The 23,389-nt window shown below is 41.0% G+C and overlaps 1 protein-coding gene and 1 long non-coding RNA gene across 13 annotated transcripts in view; one reads left to right on the top strand and one right to left on the bottom strand.

Moving 5' to 3' along the window:
- The window catches only part of ehbp1 (EH domain binding protein 1), a 561,098-nt gene extending 540,425 nt beyond the window's left edge, over positions 1-20,673 (bottom strand). For 2 of the 12 annotated variants that reach the window (XM_069931686.1, XM_069931685.1), the window contains exons 1-2: positions 19,666-20,082; positions 18,546-18,909 (exon numbers count right to left, since the gene is read on the bottom strand). In XM_069931686.1, the coding sequence (XP_069787787.1) occupies positions 18,546-18,649 (104 nt within the window). In that variant the 5' untranslated portion in view covers positions 18,650-18,909; positions 19,666-20,082. Of the gene's footprint in view, positions 1-18,545; positions 18,910-19,665; positions 20,086-20,272 lie in introns of those variants that run through there. The other 10 variants (XM_069931678.1, XM_069931690.1, XR_011355819.1 and 7 more) reach the window with 9 other exon arrangements.
- Positions 19,870-23,389, top strand: part of LOC138760713 (uncharacterized) — a 111,635-nt gene continuing 108,115 nt past the window's right edge. The window contains exon 1 of the long non-coding RNA XR_011355822.1: positions 19,870-20,772. This is a non-coding gene — a long non-coding RNA (uncharacterized lncRNA). The remainder of the gene's footprint in view (positions 20,773-23,389) is intronic.

The following is a 23,389-nucleotide window of genomic DNA, read 5'->3' as shown; positions in this document are numbered from 1 at the left end:
CATAACCACTTTCAGCACCATCCACAACTCCTCCAAGCTTCATATCATCCACAAACCTACTGACCCATCTTTCCACTTCTTCATCTAGTTATTTATATTTAAAAAATCACAAAGAGCAAGGGTCCCAGAACAGATACCTGCGGAACTCCACTAATCACTGATCTCCAAGCAAAATACTTTCCATCCACTACTACTCTCAGCTTTCTACATGCAAGCCAATTTTTAATCCACACAGCCAAGGTTCCACAGATCCCATGCCTTAGGACTTTCTGAACAAGTCTCTCATGGGGAACCTCAACAAATGCATTACTAAAATCCATATATACCACATCTTCCACCCTATTTCATCATTTTCCTCCTCAAAGAACTCAATTAGGCTCATGAGGCACAATCTCCCCTTCACTTCTCCAAATGCTCATTGATCCTATCCTTAAAAATCCTCTCCATTAGTCTGCTCACCACTGACTCACTGGTCTAAAATTCCCAGGAATCTCCTTATTACCTTTTTTAAACAAGGGGACCACATTTGCCATTCTCCAATTCTCTGGCACCTCCCCTGTGATCAAGGAGGACTCAAACAACATAGTCAATGCCCCAGCTATCTCTTCCCTCCCTCCCCACAGAATCCTGTGGCATATCTTGTCCAGCCCCAGGGACATCAATCTTAATATTTTTAAAAAGATCCCACACTCCTCTTCCTTAATTGCAACATTGTCCAGCACATAAGCCTGTTCTATTCAGACCTCACACTGATCAAAGTCCTTTTCTCCTGTGAATACTGAAGCAAAGTATTCATTTAGGACCTCCCCAATCTCCTCTGCCTCCAGACATACATTGCCTCCTTTATCTTTTAGCACTTTCCCAGCTTGACTGTTTATAACCTTTTCTACAGCAATGTTGAAGCTCAGGGAGTTGTGGTCACTCTCAACAATGAGAGCATTTTGGTCATTCTCACCAATTGCTCCACCACCTGACCAGGTTCATTAACCAGAATTAGATCAAGTATAGCCTCTCCTCTCGCCAACTGGTCCACATGCTGTCAGGCATCCTTCTTGGGCACAACCAACAAATTTAGCCCCATCTATCCCTCTTGCAGTAAGGAAGTGCCAGTCAATATTAGGGAAGTTGAAATCACCCAAAACTTCAACCCTGTATTACCTGCACCATTCCAAAATCTGCCTGCTTATCTGTTCCTCAGTATCCCAAGGGCTATTTCTGGACCTATAGGCTACTCCTAGTAGTGATGCAAAACTAATTTAAACCCTCTCCATCAGCTCTAGAAAACCTGCCCACCAGGATATTGGTCCCTTTCCAGTTCAGTTGCAGCCCATCCTTTTTGTAGAGGTCAGACCTTCCCCAGAGGAGATCCCAAAGATCCACAAATCTGAACCCCTGCCCCAACTCTTTAGCCACACATTCATTGGCCACAAGTTCCTATTCCTACCCTCTCTAGAGCATGTAATTACAGCACCATTCCAAAAATCAGCCTGCTTATATGTGCCTCAGTATCCCGAGGGCTATTTGGGGGCCTTTAGCCTACTCCTATTTCTGACTTCCACCCATATTATTTCAGTAGATACTCCCTCTGCAGCGTCCTTCCTTTCTATAGCCATGATACTCTCTCTGACCAGTAATACTACTCCCCACCCCCGACTCTTATCTTTCATCCTATTCCTTTTAAGACACCTAAGCCCCTGTCCTGCATGACCCAATACTGCCCTTCTGCCAGCCAAGTCTCTGTAACAGACACAGCATCATAGAGCATAGATCAGTACGTGGAACCAAGTTCAACTCCTTTATTCCTAATACTCCTAGCATTGAAATGGACACATTTCAAACCATCTAACTGACTACATTTACGTTTCCTCCCCTACCTGTCCTTCCTCACAAACTCAAAACACATTACATCACACTTTTGACTTTCTGCCCTATTCTCTGCACTCACATTCTGGTTCCCACCCCCCTGCAAAACTAGTTCAATCTATGTATGTTAATTAATCTTCGGTCTCTTAAATATTCTGTTCCAATCTATTTAACTAAACCTTTCACAGATCATGTAAATCTGGTTTACATAACCCTTACAGAAATTAAGGCTATTGGAACTCTGTCCTCAGTGACAGTGTATCATTTGACTTTTTTTTGTGCTAATTCCATCGTATATAATTACAGACTATAAGAAGGAACAACTTACCTTATAGTTATACAAGACTATTACTAAGACTCCTCGAATGGATTCCTATGTTGACCTGGTAATCTGGCATGACAGAGCACAGAACAGTGTCTCTTCAGGAAGTCTGGTGCTGGGCATGTGAACAAAGTGACCAACTAATCATAAACAAGGAAATGCAATTTGTTCAACAAAGCTTATTGCTGCTGAAGCCATGTAGTACTTATCAATTTCATTAACTTCGACCTTCCTGTCAAATTCCCTCTGACCATCTTGGACACTTCTCTATGTCCATATCAGGAGTCAATTCAAGTTTATCATCATCTGATTGCACAAGTACAACCTGACGTTCTCCAGTCCTCAGTGCAAAACATACAGACACATAAGCAGACGACACATATACAGACAAATAATACATATGCAGAAGTTTCATGTATACAAATAAATAAATATTTATCATCAGTGCCCCAGACAATCAGTGTGAGCAGTTCCTTTGGCCGTTCAGCATTCTCACTGCCTGTGGGGAAAAATCACTTTCTTAGCTTGCTTCTGACTCTTTTGTGCCTCTTTCCTGATGGGACTAGCTGAAAGATACTGTGTGTAAGGTGGAAAGGGTCCTCAATGATTTTACATCCCCTTTTCAGACAACAATCCTGGTTGATCACATCAATTGGGAGGGTGTTGAGGGAGAAAACTCCAGTGATCCTCTTGACCACTCTTATGGTCCTGTGGACTGACCTGATCAATTTCTCTGCAAAAACCATATCATACCGTGATGCAGCCAGCCAGCATGCTCTCAATAGAGCTACTGTAGAAGGGTGACATAATGGTGGCAAGTAGCCTTGCCCATATCAGTTTTCTCAGGAAGTACCGTCATTGTTGTGCCTTCCTGACAAGTGAGGAAACGTTATGACCACAATAAGTCACTAGCTGAATGGACTCCAAGGATTTGGTGTTCTCTATTCTTTCCATGACAGAGTTATTGATGCGTAGTGGAGGGTGGTCATTCCTGGACCTCCTGAAGTCCACAATCATCTCCTTTGTCTTGTCCATATTGAGACTCAGGTTGTTACTCTTGCACCACATCATGAGGTTTTCCACCTCTTCTCTGTAGTGCGACTCATTCTTGTTGCTGATGAGGCCATCTACTGTTGTATCATCTACAAACGATTACACTTTTGGAGCTGGATCTGATGAAGCAGTCATGGATCAGTAGCATGAACAGGAGTGGGCTGAGCACACAGGCCTGAGTTGCACCAGTGCTCAGCATAATGCTCAACATTCTGTTACTAACCAACTAATGCTGCAGTACAACTTGAGACTACACCTCCTCTCATCTGTCTCTTGTAAGCACAACATCCCTTTCTCTCAGCTTCCCTATTTCTGCTGCATCCATTCTCAAAATGAGATTTTTCCACTCCAGAATATCAAAAATGTCCTTCAAGAAGAATGACTTCCACCCAATATAAATGGTATAGCCTTCACCTACACCTTCTCCATTTACCAAACCTGTTCTCATGCTGCCTCCCCCCAAACAGAAAATGTTCCCTCAGTCCTTAACTTTCACACTAGCAGACTCCACACCCAGCTTTCAATACTTACACCAGCTACAACTTGATCCTCATCACCGCCCATATCTTGCCTCCCACCCCCTTCTACTTTTCTGAGGGACCATTCTCTCCGTGGCTCTCTTTTTCACTCTTCTCCCCAGTTATCCATCCAGGTACCTTCCACTGCAACTGCAGGAGGAACAATTCTTCTCCTTTCACTTCCATCCAAGAATCTAAAGAGGCCTACAAGGCGAGGCAGAGTTTCACATGTACCTCCTTCAACAACACATCCTGCATTCAATGCTCTATCCTCGCACACCAGTTGGAGTTCCAAATTGACAGCTATTTTAATTCCCCTCCCCATTACCAAACTGACCTGTCTGTCCTCAGTCTCTTCCATTTCCAAGGAGAGTTCAAATGCAAATTTGAAGAATCGCTCCTCATCTTCTACATGGGTGGTCTAAAACCGAGCTGCATGACCATTGAATTCTCCAATTTGTTGTTCTGTTGCTGTTGATCCTTTTAGTGTCACATGATAATACATTAAAAATGTAATATACAAGATATACTTCAACATCTGTCCGCAACATGGCAAATAAAGCGTCGGCATGAGCATTGCCCGATTACCTTAATTATAGAAAAAAGAGAAACAAAAGACTCCCTTCAGAGACACTGCGTTATTCCCCCACCCCACCCTCCCAATTGACGTGATCAACCAGGATCACTGACTGAAAAGGGCACGCAAAATCATTGAGTCTTCGCAGCTGCATAGATGAAACCATCAGCAGCCCGAGCTCCAGATCCACACCTCCGATACGATCGGGAAGCCTTAACCTGGCATTTGGACTGGACAATAGGGTCCTGCAGGGCAGCACTGCATCTCCGATTCTTGCTCTTCTGAGACTGCATCAGAGGCAAATCTGCTGTGACAGTGCTTCTTTTAAAAACCAATTTCAAGTCACCCCGTAGCTTTGGTCCCTATCTCTCATCTCAGGTCAAGGCCTCCCTGTACATGGACAGCGTCACCATCTTTTATTCAGATGCACGATTGGTTCATAGATTGATCAGCATCTGTGGCCAGTTTGAGTCAGTATCGGGTGCCAGGATAAAGCAGAACAAAAGCAAGGCAATGCTCTTTGGTAACTGGTCTGACAGGTTCATCATCCCTTTCACAGTTAGATCTGACTACCTGAAGGTATTGGGGATCTGGTTTAGGGGGGCTGAGGTGTGCAACAAAAATTAGTCAGAGCAGATCGCAAACGTCCATCAGAAATTGGGTCTATGGATGCAGCGCTCCCTCTCAAAAACATGGAGGAACCTGGTCATCAGGTGCGAGGTGCTCTCAGAACTGCTGTTTGTGGCTCAAGTCTTGCCCATCCCCCACATCTCCGCCCTGAATATCACCAGAGTTGTCCTTTGGTTTGCATGGGGATAAAGATGGAAAGGGTCCGAAGTGCCGCCATGTACAAGTCACCAGATAATGGGACCAAGAGCAACATGCCCCTCATCCTGATGACCACCTTTACATTAGTCTATGCATGGAACCAGAGTATAAGGGCACCGAGTGCCACTACATACTGAGGTTCTACCTGTCCCAGGTGTTGAAGGATGGGCAATCTCCCAGTCAGCTGGACCTTGCCACATCACCTATCCTTTATGGACATTTTTCCAGACCAACATCTTTGACCACAAGCCCATCACGCAGTGATCAGCACGGAACATCCTGCAGACACTGAAAGATGAGGATTCGATGGATCAGTTCCCTGAGTAGAATACCTCATCTGGAGGAATGTCTCATCACCAAGGCTCACAAACAAGCACCAGAACTTGACCTGGTTGGCACTAAGTGATGCCCTCCCAGTCAGATCCTTCCTGTACAACCAGAACATCACCCACCAATGCACATTGCCCTAGATGTGACTGTGGTGGAGTGAAGACAGTCGTCCACCTATTTCCTGAATTCAGATACGCTAAGAGTTTGTGAAGAATGATGTAAGGGTCCTTGTTGCGCTTCATCCCCAGCAGCAGTGTGATAGAGGATTCTTTGATCTACGAGCTGTCCCTGGAGACACATACAGAGTTGGACTTCCACAACTGTTGAAAGACCATCAACTCTGTGAAACACACACTCTGGTCTGCCTGAAACCTGTTGGTCTTTCAGCACAGAGATGTCAGTACGGGAATGCTGCCGAGTGTCACATTCCAGGCTGCAGGAGTACGTGCTGAGGAATGCAGTGATGCTTGGAGCAGCCAACACAAGGGCACTGTGGGGAAAGACCATAATCTAGAGTCCTCCCATTACAAGGCATTGAGGGCCTAATGCCAAGGAAACATCCCTCAAACAACTGCAATTTTGTCTCCTCTCCTTGCTCTGAGGTGGCAATGGTGCAAATAGAATGAAGTGTAACAATGCATAGTGACAGGAATGTATGGATATGAAAACAAGGGTGGGAGCAGACTCTGAACAGTTTACATTTTGTAAATAATTTATTGTGAATGAAGTCTAATTTGGTTAAAAAAAAAAGTTGTTATCACCACAAAGCCAATAAAAGTGTTCAATAAACAAAAATCTTAACATCACATCAGCTTTAAAAATAAAATTCCCCACAAAAGATAAGTTCTGTTTCACACCATTACTTATTTTAAGTATTAATAGAGGGGTCACGTGATACGAGAGGAGTGAGAGGAAGCAGGTCCCCAGAACTCCCAAGTCTAACACCAAAAAAAGCCATAAAAAATAACAAAGCAAGTGCCAGAACAGTTCCTAAAGGTGTGGGAATACACCAGGAACAAGAAGATGACAAAAAAGAATAAAACAGCAGCAAAGAACTGCAAGGATGCAGCCCCAAAGTCAGGAGACTTCATTGAGGTGCCTCATGAGGAAGAAAATGATGGGGCCGCTTCGAAGCCCGTGGAAGAAGACATCGTCCAACCCCTGCAACCGGCGGAGCCATCCCAGAAGAGGAAGTGAGCAGGGAGATGGAACCACCCTGGCCCGGCAAGCAGGTGCTAAAAACCAAGGGAATTGTCACAGGGAGAGGGAGAGACTAGGGACTCCCATCCAGGAGCAAGAACATCAAGTTGGGCACACTCGCACTGGGTGCGACACCTGTACTAGTGATAGTTCTTGGGCTATTAATAATGCTATAGCGTGCGAGAGACTGGGGAACATGGGGAAGAACTCCAGCAGCGGGGCAGTGAGACTCAGCATCGGGTTTAGGGATGCAGAAAGTTGTAATAGGAGTGGCAAGGTCAGTGGGGAGGAAGAGGACGGCAAAGGAGACGGAGGCAGCATCAACAATAATGGCAGACACCATGAGACCAGGGGATTCTACAAAAAAGATGACCACACCCTGAGGGATGTTTTGGAAGCCCAGAGATGCATGGAAGGCAGGGTATTTTGGGCTGTAGAAAAAACAGCCCAGGAATTAACTGAAAAATTAAATAAAATGCAAGGGACTATTATGGCCTTAATGGGAGAATTACAGAGGTGGAGGAAAGAGCAGGAGTAACTGAAGATAGATTAAATAGGGTGGAAGGAGAAGTAGAAGCCCTGACAAGAGAGACAGCACAAAGTATGGGGGAAGTTAGATGCCCTGGAAAATGATACAAGCAGAAATAATATCAAGGTAGTGGAGCTGAGAGAGAATACAGAGGGGAGAAACTCCTTGGACTTTTTCCAGCACTGGATCCCCAAAGTATTGGCAAAAGACTTATTTGGGGAGAAGGTGGAGGTGGAGAGGGTGAGTCAGACACCCCTTCCAAAACTGGGCCCTAGACAGAAACCTTGTTCGGTCCAGATAAAGCTGGTACGGAATAGGGAGAAAATCCTGGGGGCAGCAGCACCTGGAGCAAGGAAAAGACAGAGCCTGATGGAAATTGAGGGGAATAAGATATTCTTCTATCCTGATATCAGCACGGCACTTTTAAGGGCAGGAAAGAGTTTGAACCAGTGAAAAGACTGGTGAAACAAAAAGGATTTGAATACGTTTTAAGATACCCTGAAACCTTGAAAGTTTAGTTACCGGGTGGGGGGGGGGGGGGGGGGGGTGGGGAGGATTCTTCTCGGAATTAAATAAGGTACAACAGTTTGTTATGGAACTGCCGTTGCTGGGAGGGGAGAAGTAGAAAAATAAGAGCAAAGATGAGATCTAATCAATGATATTGCAAATATTACTGTGAATTGCTAAGCACTTGAGAACAAGCAAAGGTTACAAAGGGGAAAAGAGAAATAAAAAAAGGAAAGATGGTGAATGTGAAACGGAAATGGAAAAATGGACCTGGGAAAACTCTGGGGTGGAGGCAGGGGATGGAGGTGGGAGTGAAGGCTACAGGGACCGAGGAATGAAGGGATATGGTGGCGGAAAGGAAGATGCAGTTGCCAGGGGGATAGGGAGGAGGATACACAGGATAGGGAAAATGAGAATGGATCAGGGATTGGGAAAATATTAGGGTGTGTTATTGTGTGTTTTTTTCCCCCCTCCCTTTTCAGTTACTATTGAATGTTTTTCTTTTTCTGACTTGTTTTTCTTAGACCTAACAAGGGAGAATAGAAGGCTGGAAGGAGGAGATGTGGTGGAAGCACCGATTTAGGAACTCCTGGGGTGATGGCTAAGTGTATAAAACGTGTTACTTTTAACATTAATGATTTTTTAAACGAAAAAGTCTGGACACACATTATAAAAAAATGGGGGGGTGCAGATCTGGTTTTTCTCCAAAAAACACATTAATTGAGCGGAAACATCAAAATTTAAAGAGGGGATGGATGGACTGGGTCATAACCTCCTCGTCTGGCTCAAAGGCAAGATGGGTGGCAATTCTGATAGATAAAAATGTCCCAAAAAGTGCAACATGTGACTACAGACAAAATGGGGAGATTTGTAATGGTACACTGTCAAATATGTTCAGAATCCTGGACCTTGGCTAACATCCACGCCCCCAATTTTGACACTGAAAAATTCATACAAGATACCTTCCTAAAATTGGAGAAGGAAAGGGATTTTAACTTTTGTCTGGACCCTGTGTTAGATAAATCAACCAAGAAAATAGTTAAAGGCTGCAAAGGCTACCATTGGTTGTATGAGGGAGCTGAATCTGATAGACATATGTAGGCAGAAGCATCCCAGGGAGAGGGGCTACTCCTTCTATTCAAAACAACATGTCTCCTACTCTTGAATAGATTTTTTCTTGGCATCAGTCCATATAAAGGGTAGGATCATAGAGGCTGAATACACAGTAAAGCTCTTCTCAGATCACTCACCTCTGTTGTTGACAATAGAAATGCCAGATAAGCAGGATACGTATAATAGGTGGCATCTTAATATAATGCTGTTAGAGCCCAGAGTTTTGTAGTTTTACAAGAAAACAGATAGAATTGATCTGCGAGACCAACTGTGCCTCAACTCTGGATATTTTTTTTGTATGGAATATTCTCAAGGCATACTTGAGAGGCCAGATAATTGGATACACTAAAATGGTTAAGAAAAAGTATATGAGGGAAATAGAGGAATTAGTTCCTAGAAAGGAACTTCCAAAAATCAGGTTCAAAGGACCATTAAAGGGCTCTAACAAATAAGAAATTGAAGTACAATACATTACAAACACATTGTATGGAAAAGGCCATAATGTGGTCAAAACAAAAATATTAGGAATTGATGGAAAGAGCCCATAAAGACCTTTCTTGGCAGCTGAGGATGGAACAGGCCTCGAGGATGATCAATACAAACTGAGAGAGGCAGGATCTTGTATAAACCAAACGAGATAAATTAGACCTTCAAAAATTTTATGAGAGTCTGTATCAATCAGAATTGACGGGAGGGTCTGCTAAAATTGATGAGTTCCTGTTGAAATTAGAACTGCCAAATATAGATCCAGAAGAAAAAGATGGGTTAGATCTTACTTTCACAGAGGAAGAGGAACTCTTCACAGAGGAAAAGTTCACTGCAAGCTAACAAATCTCCAGGGGAGGATGGGTTTCCACCTGAGTGCCATAAAGAGTTTAAAGATTTATTGATGCCTATTTTTATGGAGGTAGTGGGCCGGGCAATGGAGACACAAACCCTCCATGAATCTTTATCTTTTTTTTTTGAAACTTTATTTATTAATTTTAACATATGAAGAAAGTAAGTAATTCACGTACAGAAAAAATACAAAATAAAGTAATACAAGTACAAAGTAACATAGTTAATAACAATACCAATCTCGGGATCTCCCCCTAACAACTAAAAACTAAGACTAAAAAAAAATATTTTTAACCCCTAAACCCCCCCTCCCCACCCCCACGTTAAAGAGTGAAGAATTAATACTATTATTATAATAAAAAAAATAAAAAATATACATCTTAAAAAAAAGATCAAAATATATAAAAAAACTCAAAAAAAATATTAATTAAGTATTAATTATTAATCCAAAAAATTTTTATTATATAAAAATATATGAAAAAACAAAAACAAAAAGAACTTAAACGAAAAAAACAACTAATTAAAAAAACTGAAAAAAAAAGAAAAAAATGATTAATTCAAATTTATTTAAATTGTATATAATCAATAAATGGGGTCCTCTTTAACTCATAAAAAGACATCTTATCTTGTATAGAAAAAGATATTCTTTCCATAACCAAACAAAACTTCATCTCTGAATACCACGTATCTAAAGACAATACATTTCTATTCTTCCAAGTAATCCCTCCATGAATCTTTATCGACAGCAATTATTACAACAATACTTTTTAAAAAAAGAGAAAGATCCACTAATGCTGTCCTCTTATAGACGCATTTCCCTGTTGAACACGGACTATAAAATACTGGCCAAAGTCCTGGCAAATAGATGGGCGAAGCGTTTGCCAAAGCTAACAAATAAAGATCAAGCAGGCTTTGTACAGAAAAGACAGGTGGTGGATAACATTGGCAGACTGTTGAGTATCATGCATCTGGCATAGAACAAGAATGAGAGGGGTGTAGCTGTGGACCTGAATGAGGAAAACGCATTTGACAGATTGGAGTAGGACTTTTTGTTCAAAGTGCTGGGCAAATTAGGGTTAGGGCCAATTTTTATAAATTGGATAAAGGCATTCTATCATGCTCCCAAGGATAACATTGTGACCAATGGACAAATATCCCCAGCCTTCCCACTGACAAGGTCAAGTAGACAGGAGTGCCCGCTATCTCCAGCTCTGTTCGTACTTTCCATGGAACCATTGGCTGAGGCCATTCATCAGGATCCAGACATTAAAGGTTTTAGAGTAGGCCAGGGAGAGATAAATTAACTTATTTGCTGCTGATGTTCTGATATATCTGACAGACCCAGCAAACTCATTATGCAGGCTGCACTCCTGGAGGTCTATGGGGAGATCTCCAGGTACAAGATCAATTGGGATAAATGCAAAATTATTCCACTTACAAAGGGGAATTAAATTCAATATCAAGAAAACAGTCAACTGAAATGGCCACAAAATGGGATCAAATTTAGAAGTTAGAATAGATAATAAACTGAATAATTTATACAGGATAAATTACACCCCCCCCCCCACTTTGGAAAATTGAGGAGGATTTAAGTAGATGGATGTCCCTGTGCATTACATTAGTGGGTAAAGTTAACTGTATTAAGATGAATGTGTTGCCAAGACCCCAGTATCTCTTTCAGATATTGCCAGTCCCAATGCCCCAGGGATTCTTCTAAAACTTACTCAGAGGAGTGAGGAGATTCCTGTGGAATGGAAAGGCAACCAGGGTCTCCATGGAAAAATTAACCTGGGATTATAGTCTGGGCGGATTGCAAATGCCGGACTTTAAAAAATACTATTGGGTAGCCCAGTCGAGAAGGTGTACCATCCTAGGCACAAATTGATCTGCACGTGAGAGGCGAGTGGGTAGCAGAGGACTTTATTTATAAATGGGACGCTAAATTGGTATTATAAAAGAAAGGCAACCCCATATTAAAACAAATAATTCTCATTTGGAATAAAATTTTTCAATATTTAGGAACCAAAGTTGGGGGGGGGGGGGGGTGTCTCCAAAAACACCCATGACTCCAAATAGATTAATACTGTTGATGGTGGGCAACAAGATTCTTGACAACTGGTGTCGTAATGGCGTCAGGTGCATAGAGGACTGTTACAAGTAGGGGCAATTAATGTCATTTGAGCAACTCAGACATAAATATGATTTATCAAATAAAATGTTCCACTCCTACCTTCAGATAAGATCTTTTTACAGGACAGATTAGGTCCAACTATGGTCCTGCCACCGTGCACCAACATTCAAAGGGGGAGCACACAGAAGTTCACTTTGGCAATGTATTTTTTGCTCCAAGCAGAAGGCCCTGAACCAGGCCTGGATAAGTCGAGGCAGAGGTGGGAGTCAGACTTGGGAATAATGATTGATGAGTGGTGCTAGTCCCCCTGAAGTCGGGCCAGCATGACTACGGTCATCAATGCAAGGTACAGGCTGGTGCAATATACTTTTTTTGCACCAATTGTACTTGACGCTGCAAAATTTGAACAGGTCCAAACCTGAATTATCAAATCAATGTTTTAGATGCGGCACATGACCTGGACATGTGCCAAGGTGAGACCATTTTGGGTGGAACTCCACCAATCCCTGGAAAAAATAATTGACAAAAAATTCCCACACGACCCAGAGTTATTCCTGTTGGGAAACATAATGGACATAAGGCTTACAACGAAGTAGTCCAAATGTCAAATTCAATTTGTTATGATCACATTGGCTGTGGCCAGTTGCCTGGAAGTCTGACTCCTATCTGAGCATTGAACGCTGGAACAAAGAAATGCAGAGCTGTGAGATCACATATAACCTAAGGAAACAACATAATACTTTTCTGAAGGTCTGGCATCCCTACTTTAATTACATAGGATCACAACTATAAATTGGACCGTTGTGTCTCCCCGCCCAACCCTACCATCCTAATCAGCTCCCCTAATAGCTGGAGGAGTGGGAGGGGTCCATCCAATTCCAACCAGGAAAAGTCACAAAATAGAAAAAAAAATAGCCTATGCACAGACAGACGTGACAAACCCACAACCCACCCCCAAATACAAGTTTCATACCTTTGTTGTGAGAGTTTTGGTTATTGTGTGTGAATAGGTTTAATTGAGTGCAAGTGTTCAATGTTAAGGAGGGGGGGGGGAAGGAGGATTAAGGGATATAAAGGAAGAACTCGAACTCTATGATGTGATTGTTTGGAAGTAACAAACATGGAATGTAAAAATGTTAATATTATTGATAACAATATGAATGAAACAAACAATGGATGGAGTTTGAGTTGAAAAACCACGAATAAAACATTAAAAAAAAGAACAGCAATTTTAATTTGATTTCTTTTAAATAGTCCTCAAACTTTCCCAGATTCCTTTCCATATGCATTGAATTAATATTAAGAACAACTAAACTGTTTTACATGTATTAAGTGAAGTCTAAATATAGGCTGAAACTGTCAAAAGTATTCCACTGTTCCTCTTCAAAAAGGTAGTATGTGGTCTTTCCTTTAACTCAACAGTAACATCAGTATGATACCTAATCCGAAGAAAATCATCTCAACGAGTGCATAGTCTGATGTGATGGTTAGTATATGGGCTTCAAGAGAAAATTGTTAAAAAAAGTAGTCTGACTAACCTGACTGATTTTCAAAAGAGCTGGTCAAGGCTGAACAGGCAATTGACTGCCACCTGTTTGATTTTCTACTAAAATTTTGATGGCCCAACCCCTTAAAATTTTGGTGATGCAAAACCAGTAGATTTTCTGGACTACTGAATATTACTTGTCGTAACAGTGCAATATACAAATGTGTGAAACTTGGGTCACACAACATCCACATAAAGGAAAGGGTAACCAACATTTTGGCCCTTGGCCTTTCATCAGGTTTTTGCTTATACCTGATGAAGGTCCCAGGCTACAAATGCTGGTTATCGTTTTCTTCCTATGGATGCTGCATAACCTGCTGAGTTTGAACCACATTCCTTAATAAAGGAGAAAATTTTGGATATCATCGAATAGAAGCCTCAAAAGAGCAGATGTAGCAGAGGAAGAGAAATGAGGAGAAAGAATGGCAGTAAAACACAAAAGTCTGCAGGCGCCATGATTGAAGTAAAAGCACAATGCTGAGAAACAACATACTTTATATAGCAAAAATAAAAGTACATAACCAATACTTTGGGTCTGAGCCCAAAATATAGGCAGGCGCCAGAATAAAATGTTGGGGGGGTGGAACACAGGCAAGAGGTAATGAGGGAGGGCGGAGCACAATAGCAAACTAGGGAGGGAGGATGGCTCTGTGAATCGAGAGCTGAAGGAAAGGAGACAGAGGGATAAAGGGAGGAAGTAAGAATGGCATCCTTATTTGAAATGGGGTGGGAAGAGGTGTCGTCATTGCAGAAGTAATTGGTTTGTGATAAACATCAATAGGTACCCTGTCTCCTGAAAAAGAAAGAAAGAGATCTAGAAAGGGGTTAGAAGTGCCAGAAATTGTCCAAGTAAATTTGAGAGCAGGGTAGAGGTTGGTGGCAAATTGCCTTCTGCATGGGTGCTGAGGAGGTTTCAGACAAGGACTGTTCCACATCACCAACAAAAAAGGCAGGCATAGCTTGGACCCATGCAAATTCCCATGGCTTTGTATGAAATACAAGGCATCAAAAGAAAAGTAATTAAGGACAAAAACAAGTTCTGCTAAGCAGATGAGTGTTGGTGGAAGGATCTTGGAAAAAGCAGAAGCTTTAAGACTTTCCTAATGGAGGATTTGGGGTGCACAGAGGTTGGACATCCACAGTGAAGAGATGAAATGATGGGGGCCAAAGAAATGAAAAGTTGTCAAATGGTGAAAGGCATGCAAGGTATCCTGAATGTTGTTGGGAATGGATTGGACAAGGGGAGATAGGATGTGAGAACATAAGTTTAGAGGACCAAGAACATGAGCCTGCCAGAAAAGTCCTGTTTATGGATCTTCAGTTTTTTACTTAAAACAAGTCTGCTGGGTACTTACAGTCCTCTTTTTTGACCTTTCTCTGCGTTTTTGCAAATGGTACCCCTCTGCTTACAGGTCAAGTTAATAAAAGATACACAATTAAGGAACAAATGGAACAATAACTTCAAATATCATAGAAATCATTATATAAAATATATGCTATTGAAAATACCTGATAAAACTCTATATTAGAATTCATTTTCAATAATTTGCATCCCACAATTATTTTACAGAATGGTGTATTTATTATCCTAAATTCTTCCTTGTGTTTAAATATAAATATTTGCAAAACTATTTATCATTAACATTATGTTGCACTGTTATGACAATATTTCATATGTCTGTGACATATGACTTCCATTTCACTGAGTGTTTGCCTATTTCACATTGTCATATTGAAATGATTACCCGTCAAAGAATAAACCATGGAATAAATATTGATGTAGACACTTTCAGGTGGCCAATTGCCCCGCATGTAAAGCCGCAAGTTTAGGCAATATGCAGCTGTTTCGAGGCCACCTGAATGTGCAGGAGGCACTCTTGAGGCGAGCTACGTAACCCTCCTCCAAGAGGAATAATCAGCTCAGCTCAGTGGCTCCCCCAGCCACCTGAATGCAGCTGGCTGAAAGCGGATGTTAAAGGGTCAGGCTGCTGATCACAGCTGACACTGGGCAGGAGTCGGAGTGTGTTCAGAGCCGCATCCTGTGCAGCTGTGTCCTTCAGGTGGCCAGCGTTGCACTTTAAACGGCAATTTAAGAGACCGCTTCTGCTTTTTCAGGCGCATTCTTAGCCAAAAATGCACCTGAAAAAGCCTTGTGCAAACTACTTCATGGAAACTACTCTTCTTCGCAGTAAGACTACATCCTGATAATAATCACAAAAACACTGCTATTAACTTGGAACAGATACACCACACATTTGAATTACAAAGTGTGATAGTCAGCAGTTTCAATCACAAAACTGAAAATTAAAATTCCATGAAAATCATAACATTTTCAAAAAAAGTAATAATTTCATAGTTGCAATTTTTTCCATTATATGCTCATTTAATTTTCCAACCAGATGAATATTTAGCAATAATTTTGTGGAATCTACTATGTTATCTGCAAATCCCTTTTCTTATCCTCATATTTAATTTTACTTCTCATGTCAAAATGTTTCCTGTGACACACAGATTTGGAATGTGGACTTTTTCAAATATAGCAAAACATAAATTCCAAAAGTTCTCTTAAGAAATAAATGACAAATGTATAAGATTGCATTCAATTCTTCAAAACAATCTTAGTTTTTAAAGAGACCAGTAACCCCTGAAAGATAATGTCATTAAAAAATATTTATACCATGAAATGTTTCAAAATATTCAAATTCCTATAATAAAATAATCTAATTGTTCCCACAAGCTACTGCAAACAATGGGTACAATATAAACATCCTGAACAATTAAATCACATTTCAGATAGTTTTGTGCATATCTACTCCCAAGAACTATGGATCTTGTATCTGTAATCGCAAAAACCTTAACCTAATCACAAATACATACCCAGACAGAGTTGATAGTGTCTAATTATCTTGGATTTTTAAAAAACTTTACTGAATATCTCTGTTTTTATCATGGATTATATATCCTTAATGGTGCACACATTAGTGCAGGGTACAAAATGTTTTGGTTGCAAAACATTTGTATGAAGGATTACAATCATTTGCAGTGCAAGTTTGGTCAGCTTTGTCTTAAAACAATTAACACTGCCAAATATTATCCAAGTTTCAAAATCTTTTAAAAGGCTATTATTGATTTCCTATCAATTTTCTTAATTTGGGCAATCACAATGTAAAAACAAGGCATCAAATAAAACAAAAATTGATGGAAATATTCAGCAAGTCTGCCAGTATTCTGCAAGTTGAATAATACAAAGATAGGTAGATGGAGGAGGATACAAAGAGTTGGCAATGGAACACAGATAAAGAGAGTTTTAAGCAGACAGCATATACTGTAAATCTAGGAAACTGAGGTTATCCACTTTGTACTTGATTATCCAAGTATTTGAAACACAAATAGATAGCATGTGGACACAGCCAGCAATTAGGAAATCTAATAAAATCCAGCCTCTATTTTAAGGAGCAGGGAAGATTTGATTAACTTAACAGAGCATTGATTAGACCACACCAGAATTACTGCATACAGTTTTGTCATACGTTAAAGAAAGGGATGAATGATTTGGAAGCAATGTAGAAAAGCACCAGGTTAACTCCTGGGATGAAGAAGTTGACATGACGAATTATTGAGTAGATTGGGTCAATACTAAACAGAGTATTAATAAATAAATTTTATTCAATTAATCTTATTGAAACATGCAAGATTCTCAGGGAGACCAACAGAGTGGATGCTGAGTGGACTTTTCTTCTTAAGGGGGTATCTGGATCCATCCTGAATACTTTAAAAACCAAGGGATCACCCAATTTAAACAAAGATAACAAATTTCTTCTCATGAATCAATGGAATTCTCTATTCCAGAGAGCTATGAAGGCAGCTGAATTGAAGTTATTGAAGGTAAAATCATTAGTCTTCTAAGCTACAAGATTCAAGGGATATGGGGAAAGTGACGTTGAAGGCAAAATCTTCAAAGCCATGATCTTGTTGACTTTGGTTTGAAGGACCAAAAGAACTACCTTTACTCCCATTATTTATGCTGCCTGTTCTGCCTCAATATTTTTTGTTTAATTTCTAATTTCTGACATCTGCAGCATTTTGTTTCTAGCTATATAAAATTTCACAGGAAATTTCATACTAAACATTAAAGTATGGATCAAATCGACATTTTAAATTAGGTTAAGTGTCTTTATTCTTGACTGAAACATGATGAAATATACAGTATATTTAAAAAATTCCAATTGCTAATGTTTGAGTTTCTTCCCACAATTATTTCAGAATTCACTCTCCTTCATAAAATTAATCATCTTAAACTGACATATACTGAAAAAGCAACCCAAAACACTGTCAGTGCCAAGTAGATTTTCCAACTATAATAGGGGGCATCATCCATTTTCATTAAAAACTCCTGACAGAAAACAATGCAGAGCCTGTCAATATGAAGTTCCCCTCACTGTTCTTCAGATCTCTGAATCGTACACAGCAATATGTACACTGTGCTATCTTCTGTTAAAAGTTATTATCTCCTAGATAAGATGTCTAGCCCGTGGAGAGGCCACTGCCTGGTCTCAAAGCAAAGAGTGACCTTCAAAGCTTTTGTATAGTACATTAATCTAAGATTGATGAGAACACATCAAGATGAACTTACCATCTCATGTCGTTATAGTACCAGACATGTTTAGTTATTTATCAGTTTCTTTCTTACAAATGTAATTTCAACCTTGGCTCTTACCTAATGACTGTATATTTCCATGCTTATATATTTAAAAATATTCATTTTGCCCACTGTGACAAAACGATTTATATTCCAACAGCTTTCTGCATGATTTTACTGTCTCACTGGCCTTGTTATTCTTGTCCTCACTCCTGGGCAAAAGAGGTGTTGACCCTACATTCAAAGTTTGGTGGCAAATAATGAAAGTATTACTAGCCCTTTTCCATAATTACAAACAAAATCAAACAAAGAGCATCTGAAAATTGGTTGAACAATTCTACAGATCTACTCATAAATTGAATCACATTTATGAATTGAACATTAAAGCAAATGTGTTCCTTCATCTCTTGCATATCAGCTAAGATTTCTCAACCAATGCTCATTTCCCATGGCTTTGATAAGAATTGATCACTTCATTACTGCAGAAAGGGGTGGCTACTTGCCAATGTTTCCATTTACATAGTAATACAAACATAAAATCATTATACTTACCATTTCTTTGTGCACTCCACCATTAATTCCTGGTATGAAGCCACAAATTGGAATTTGGATGCATGTTTCCCTACACGTTGCAATCGTTTCCAAACTGAAGCCATGATTAGTTTTTGGTCAGATATATTCAGACGTAGTGCACTTCAGTTTTCCAAGGATTAAAAATTAATAGAGTTGATCCTTCATGAAGGATGGCATTTTTTTTCTCATCATTCATTTAAAAAAAAATCAGAAGTAGGATGAAACATTCCAGCACAGATTGCCAAATACTCCAGTAAACTTCATGATAATGGCAGGAAATTGCTGTCAATTCATGTAGTCATTCCTCCTGGATTAAATGACGTTGAATCATCAGGCCTGAAAACTGAGACAAATGATACATGGAGACAGGACTAAAATAAAATGCAGATAGATTTTTAATGCAGTTATTCTACCAACAAGCTTAATCTTGTGAAGATAAATTGTTTTAAAAGCTATCCTTAAACTATATTCCAAGCTATAATTCAAATGCTCTTAACACATGCCATTTCTCTTGTATACCATAAATTCGATTTTGTGCCCAACTCAACATTTTTGTATGAAATTGAGAAATAGAAAATTCATCACGTTTGCAATATTTTTAATCCTTTACCTGAAATGCATTCGTTATCGCAGTAAAAAAGACCATCTATTTTTTATATTTTTTAAAATCTAATTATAAAAGTTTATACAAAAGAGCATTACAACTAATAATAGATGAAGGAAAGGAGGATTAAACAGAACATAAATGTAGGCATGGTCGTGGGTTCCTGAATGGCTTAATTCTGTACTGCATGCACATTAAAAAAACAAATATAACATGCAAATACGTTCGCACATAAATCCAGAGACATTGAGAGTCACAGCAAAAAAAAATGACAGCTGAAGTGAGGAAACATATCAGATTGTCTTTGTTTTCCAGCTGAGTGTGTGTCCTGAATGGAGATAAAGAATACACCCACCACCACCCCCGCTTACATGGACATACAGGCGTTTCCCCGAAGTCCCTGAGCAGAATCTGACCTGAGCCACCGAACCCAATCATTTCACCACCTATTATCCCCACCACCGGCCGTCCATCCTGAACAGCCCACACACTCACCCTCCTCCCGTTCCCTCTCCGTGGAAGGTATCCCCAGTATGTCCTGGGATTCAGGAGGCGGGTGCCTGGCCTTGGATCTGGTTCTGGACCCGGGCCGCAACTCTCGCCCAATACTGCTGATGAAAGCTCGCCCTCCCTGCCGGCAGTCGGAAGCTCGAGCAATGCAAGACGGCCACTCACGAAACACCGTGCCAACCGCCCATCATAACCTGAAAGCAGTCGGCCGCGTCAGCACCGCCTCCATCCTCCTCGCCACACGCAAAAGTCGGAGAAGCCCGGACCCAACAGATAGATAATGGAGCCGAGGACCCCGGTTGCAACCGTGGCCCAGGAGCGCCGACTGACGGTGGGGTGGAGAATGGGGCGGAACCCGGAGAGGGAAAGGCGAGGGAGGTGGCGGAGAACTCGCACTCCCCCGCTGCCAGTCGCGCGGCAACACGCCCCGCCCACAACAACGGCCTGACGCGGCCCATTGGCCAGCAATGTGTGCAGGGAATGTCAATCAGGAGAGATAGGCGATCAAGATTGCATTTCCGGTTATTACGATGGGGGAGAAGGGGGGAACGATCGCTTCGATGCAGTGGTCAGAGGACAGAGAGGCACAGACCATTTCTTGCCGAAATTCTTCGTCTTATTCTTAGAGACTCTTCAGGGGATCGAGGGTGACTTATTTCCACTCAGTTATTGGTGCTTTTGATAGCGAGGAGGTCCGCTCTTTCGTTTTTCTGTGTGCCCCTGCTCTTCAGGTTCTCAAAACGTCCCTTTTTAACTCGAACCAAATATTACCCGGCGTCAAGGAGACTTGGAGTACATTCTGCATTCTCTTCCTCTCAATTTGTCTGGTAATCTCTACACACGACAGACCTGGCCGACGTTCAACCCATCTCCAATATCATAGAGACATACAACAACGAAACGGACCCTCTGACCTGCTTGATCCTTGATTCTGCTTTATTTTCCTGATCGTCCACTCAATAAACTTAAAATCTGCACGACTTTGGATGTCGAAGTCAAAGTTCAAATTTATTGTAAGAGAACATACAGTGCATGACATCGCCGACAACCCTGAACTTCTCACTGCAGGCCAGGCAGAATTTCTGCTTATCTGTAAGTGTACATTGAACTCAACAAAAAAAGTGCATTCAAAAGAGAGAAATGTAAACAAACTGCAATACGGAAAAGAAATCAGTAATCATGTGCAAGGAAAGTGTCCTCAAATGAATTGAGTCTGATGGTGGAGGGGTAACATCTGTTCCTGAACCTGGTTGTCCGGGTCTGGTGGCACCTCTGCCTCTTTCCTGATGGCAGCAGTGAGAACAGAGCATGTCCTGGATGGTGTGGATCCTTGTTGAATGCAACTGTTCTCCAACAGAAGCATTCCATGCAAATTTTCTTGATAGTAGGCAGAGTTGTGCCTGTGATATATTGGACTATGTCCACTACCTTTGGCAGGGCTTTCCACTCACAAGCATTGGTGCCCCCATACCAGTGATGCAGCCAGTCAGCACACTTTCCACTGCACATCTGTCGAAGTTTGCCAAAGTTTCAAATGTCATACTGAATATCTGCAAACTCCTGAGGAAGTAGAGGTGCTGATATGCTTTCTTCATGATGACATTAGTATGTTGGGTCCAGGAAAGGTCCTCTCAGATTATGACTCCCAGGAATTTAAATTTGCTTACCCTCACCATCCCTGAACCCCTAATGATCATTGGACCTCTGGCTTTCCTTTCCTGAAGTCTACAATCAGCTCCATGGTTTCTGTGACAATGAGCGAGAGTGTGTTACCATTCAGCCAAGTTTTCAATCTCCCTCCTGTATGTAATCCACATATTTGTAAATGGTGCTGTTAATGTACCAAACCACACAGTCCAATGTGTAAAATGAGTAGAGCAGGGGTTGTAGGAAGAAACCAAAACACTTGGAGAAAACCCACAATATCATGGGGAGAATTCCAAACAGGCAGCACCTGAGATCAGGACTGAACCTGGATCATAAGAGATAGGTCAGCCATCTGACCAGTGAAATCTGCTCCACAATCAATAAGATCTTTGCTGATCTATCCCTAGACTCAGCTCAATATAACTACCTGTTCGCCAGAACTCTCAAATCCCCTGTTATTCAAAAATCTAACTAAATATATCTTAAATGTATTTGACGAGGCAGCTTCTACTACTTTTTTCTCTTTGGCTTGGCTTCGCGGACAAAGATTTATGGAGGGGGTAAAAGTCCACGTCAGCTGCAGGCTCGATTGTGGCTGAGAAGTCCGATGCGGGACAGGCAGACACGGTTGCAGCAGTTGCAGGGGAAAATTGGTGGGTTGGGGTTGGGTGTTGGGTTTTTCCTCCTTTGTCTTTTGTCAGTGAGGTGGGCTCTGAGGTCTTCTTCAAAGGAGGTTGCTGCCCGCCGAACTGTGAGGCGCCAAGATGCACGGTTTGAGGCGATATCAGCCCACTGGCGGTGGTCAATGTGTCAGGCACCAAGAGATTTCTTTAGGCAGTCCTTATACCTCTTCTTTGGTGCACCTTTGTCACGGTGACCAGTGGAGAGCTCGCCATATAACACGATCTTGGGAAGGCGATGGTCCTCCATTCTGGAGACGTGACCCACCCAGCGCAGCTGGATCTTCATCAGAGTGGACTCGATGCTGTCGGCCTCTGCCATCTCGAGCACTTCGATGTTAGGGATGAAGTCGCTCCAATGAATTTTGAGGATGGAGCGGAGACAACGCTGGTGGAAGCGTTCTAGGAGCCGTAGCTGATGCCGGTAGAGGACCCATGATTCTGAGCTGAACAGGAGTGTGGGTATGACTACTTCATTAAGCAGATAATTCCATAGGTTCACTTCTCTCTGGAAGAAGCACTTCCTCCTTATCTGCTAATGAAAACAAACTTCCTGATTCTATTTTATCTATTATTTACCTAATTTTAATTGTTTATATAATATTCCTTCTCCTTCATAGACTGCTATGAGCATAGTCTCAGATTACTCAATCTCTCCTCATGAACTAACCTCCTCATTTTCAGAACTAACCTTGATTGCTGATCCAGCAGCTCAATGAGTTGTTACACATGTATACTTTGGTAAATTACAGACTTTAAATTAATAAATGGTTCTTGATCAGTGGTTGTTTGATGAAGAGAACTAAAACCTCATCCTTAAAAAATGTTTTCTATACAATTGCTACATGTACAAGATTCACCATGCAAACAAAAATGTTGTCAATCTGATTAGTTTCCATTTTGAATATTTTCCATAATTCTACACTAATGATCTATGTCTTTATAATCTACATACATGAACCTATAAGATTCATTGATGCTACACTTTTAACTTTTCACAATTTAATATTAGACTCTTTTGTCGATCCACATTGAAATGTATTTTTCGTGGTTATGTTTCTATAATTTAATCCTTCTACTGAGCAATTTTAAAGTCTTAGTATCATTGGAAAATTTGGTTTATTGGCTTTCTATCTCTGCCTCAATGTTATTCTTAAATGGGATAATGAGCTGAAGCTTCATCATCAATGTTTGCTGGATGAGGATATCTATATCTTGTAAATTTGAATTCCCATCTATTTTCCTCTCAGACTATTTCCTAACAACCCTAATCATTTGCTTTCAATTCCATGAGTTGAAAGAGTTAGCCACATCTATTCTGGAAGTTGCATAACTAACACTTCTTCAGACAAAAAGATAAGTGAATGAATGGAAGATAAATG

Source organism: Narcine bancroftii, chromosome 4, assembly GCF_036971445.1.
Source record: "Narcine bancroftii isolate sNarBan1 chromosome 4, sNarBan1.hap1, whole genome shotgun sequence".
Lineage (NCBI taxonomy): Eukaryota > Metazoa > Chordata > Chondrichthyes > Torpediniformes > Narcinidae > Narcine > Narcine bancroftii.
Note: the sequence above shows the minus strand (reverse complement) of the source record. Positions and strands in the feature narration are given on the sequence as shown.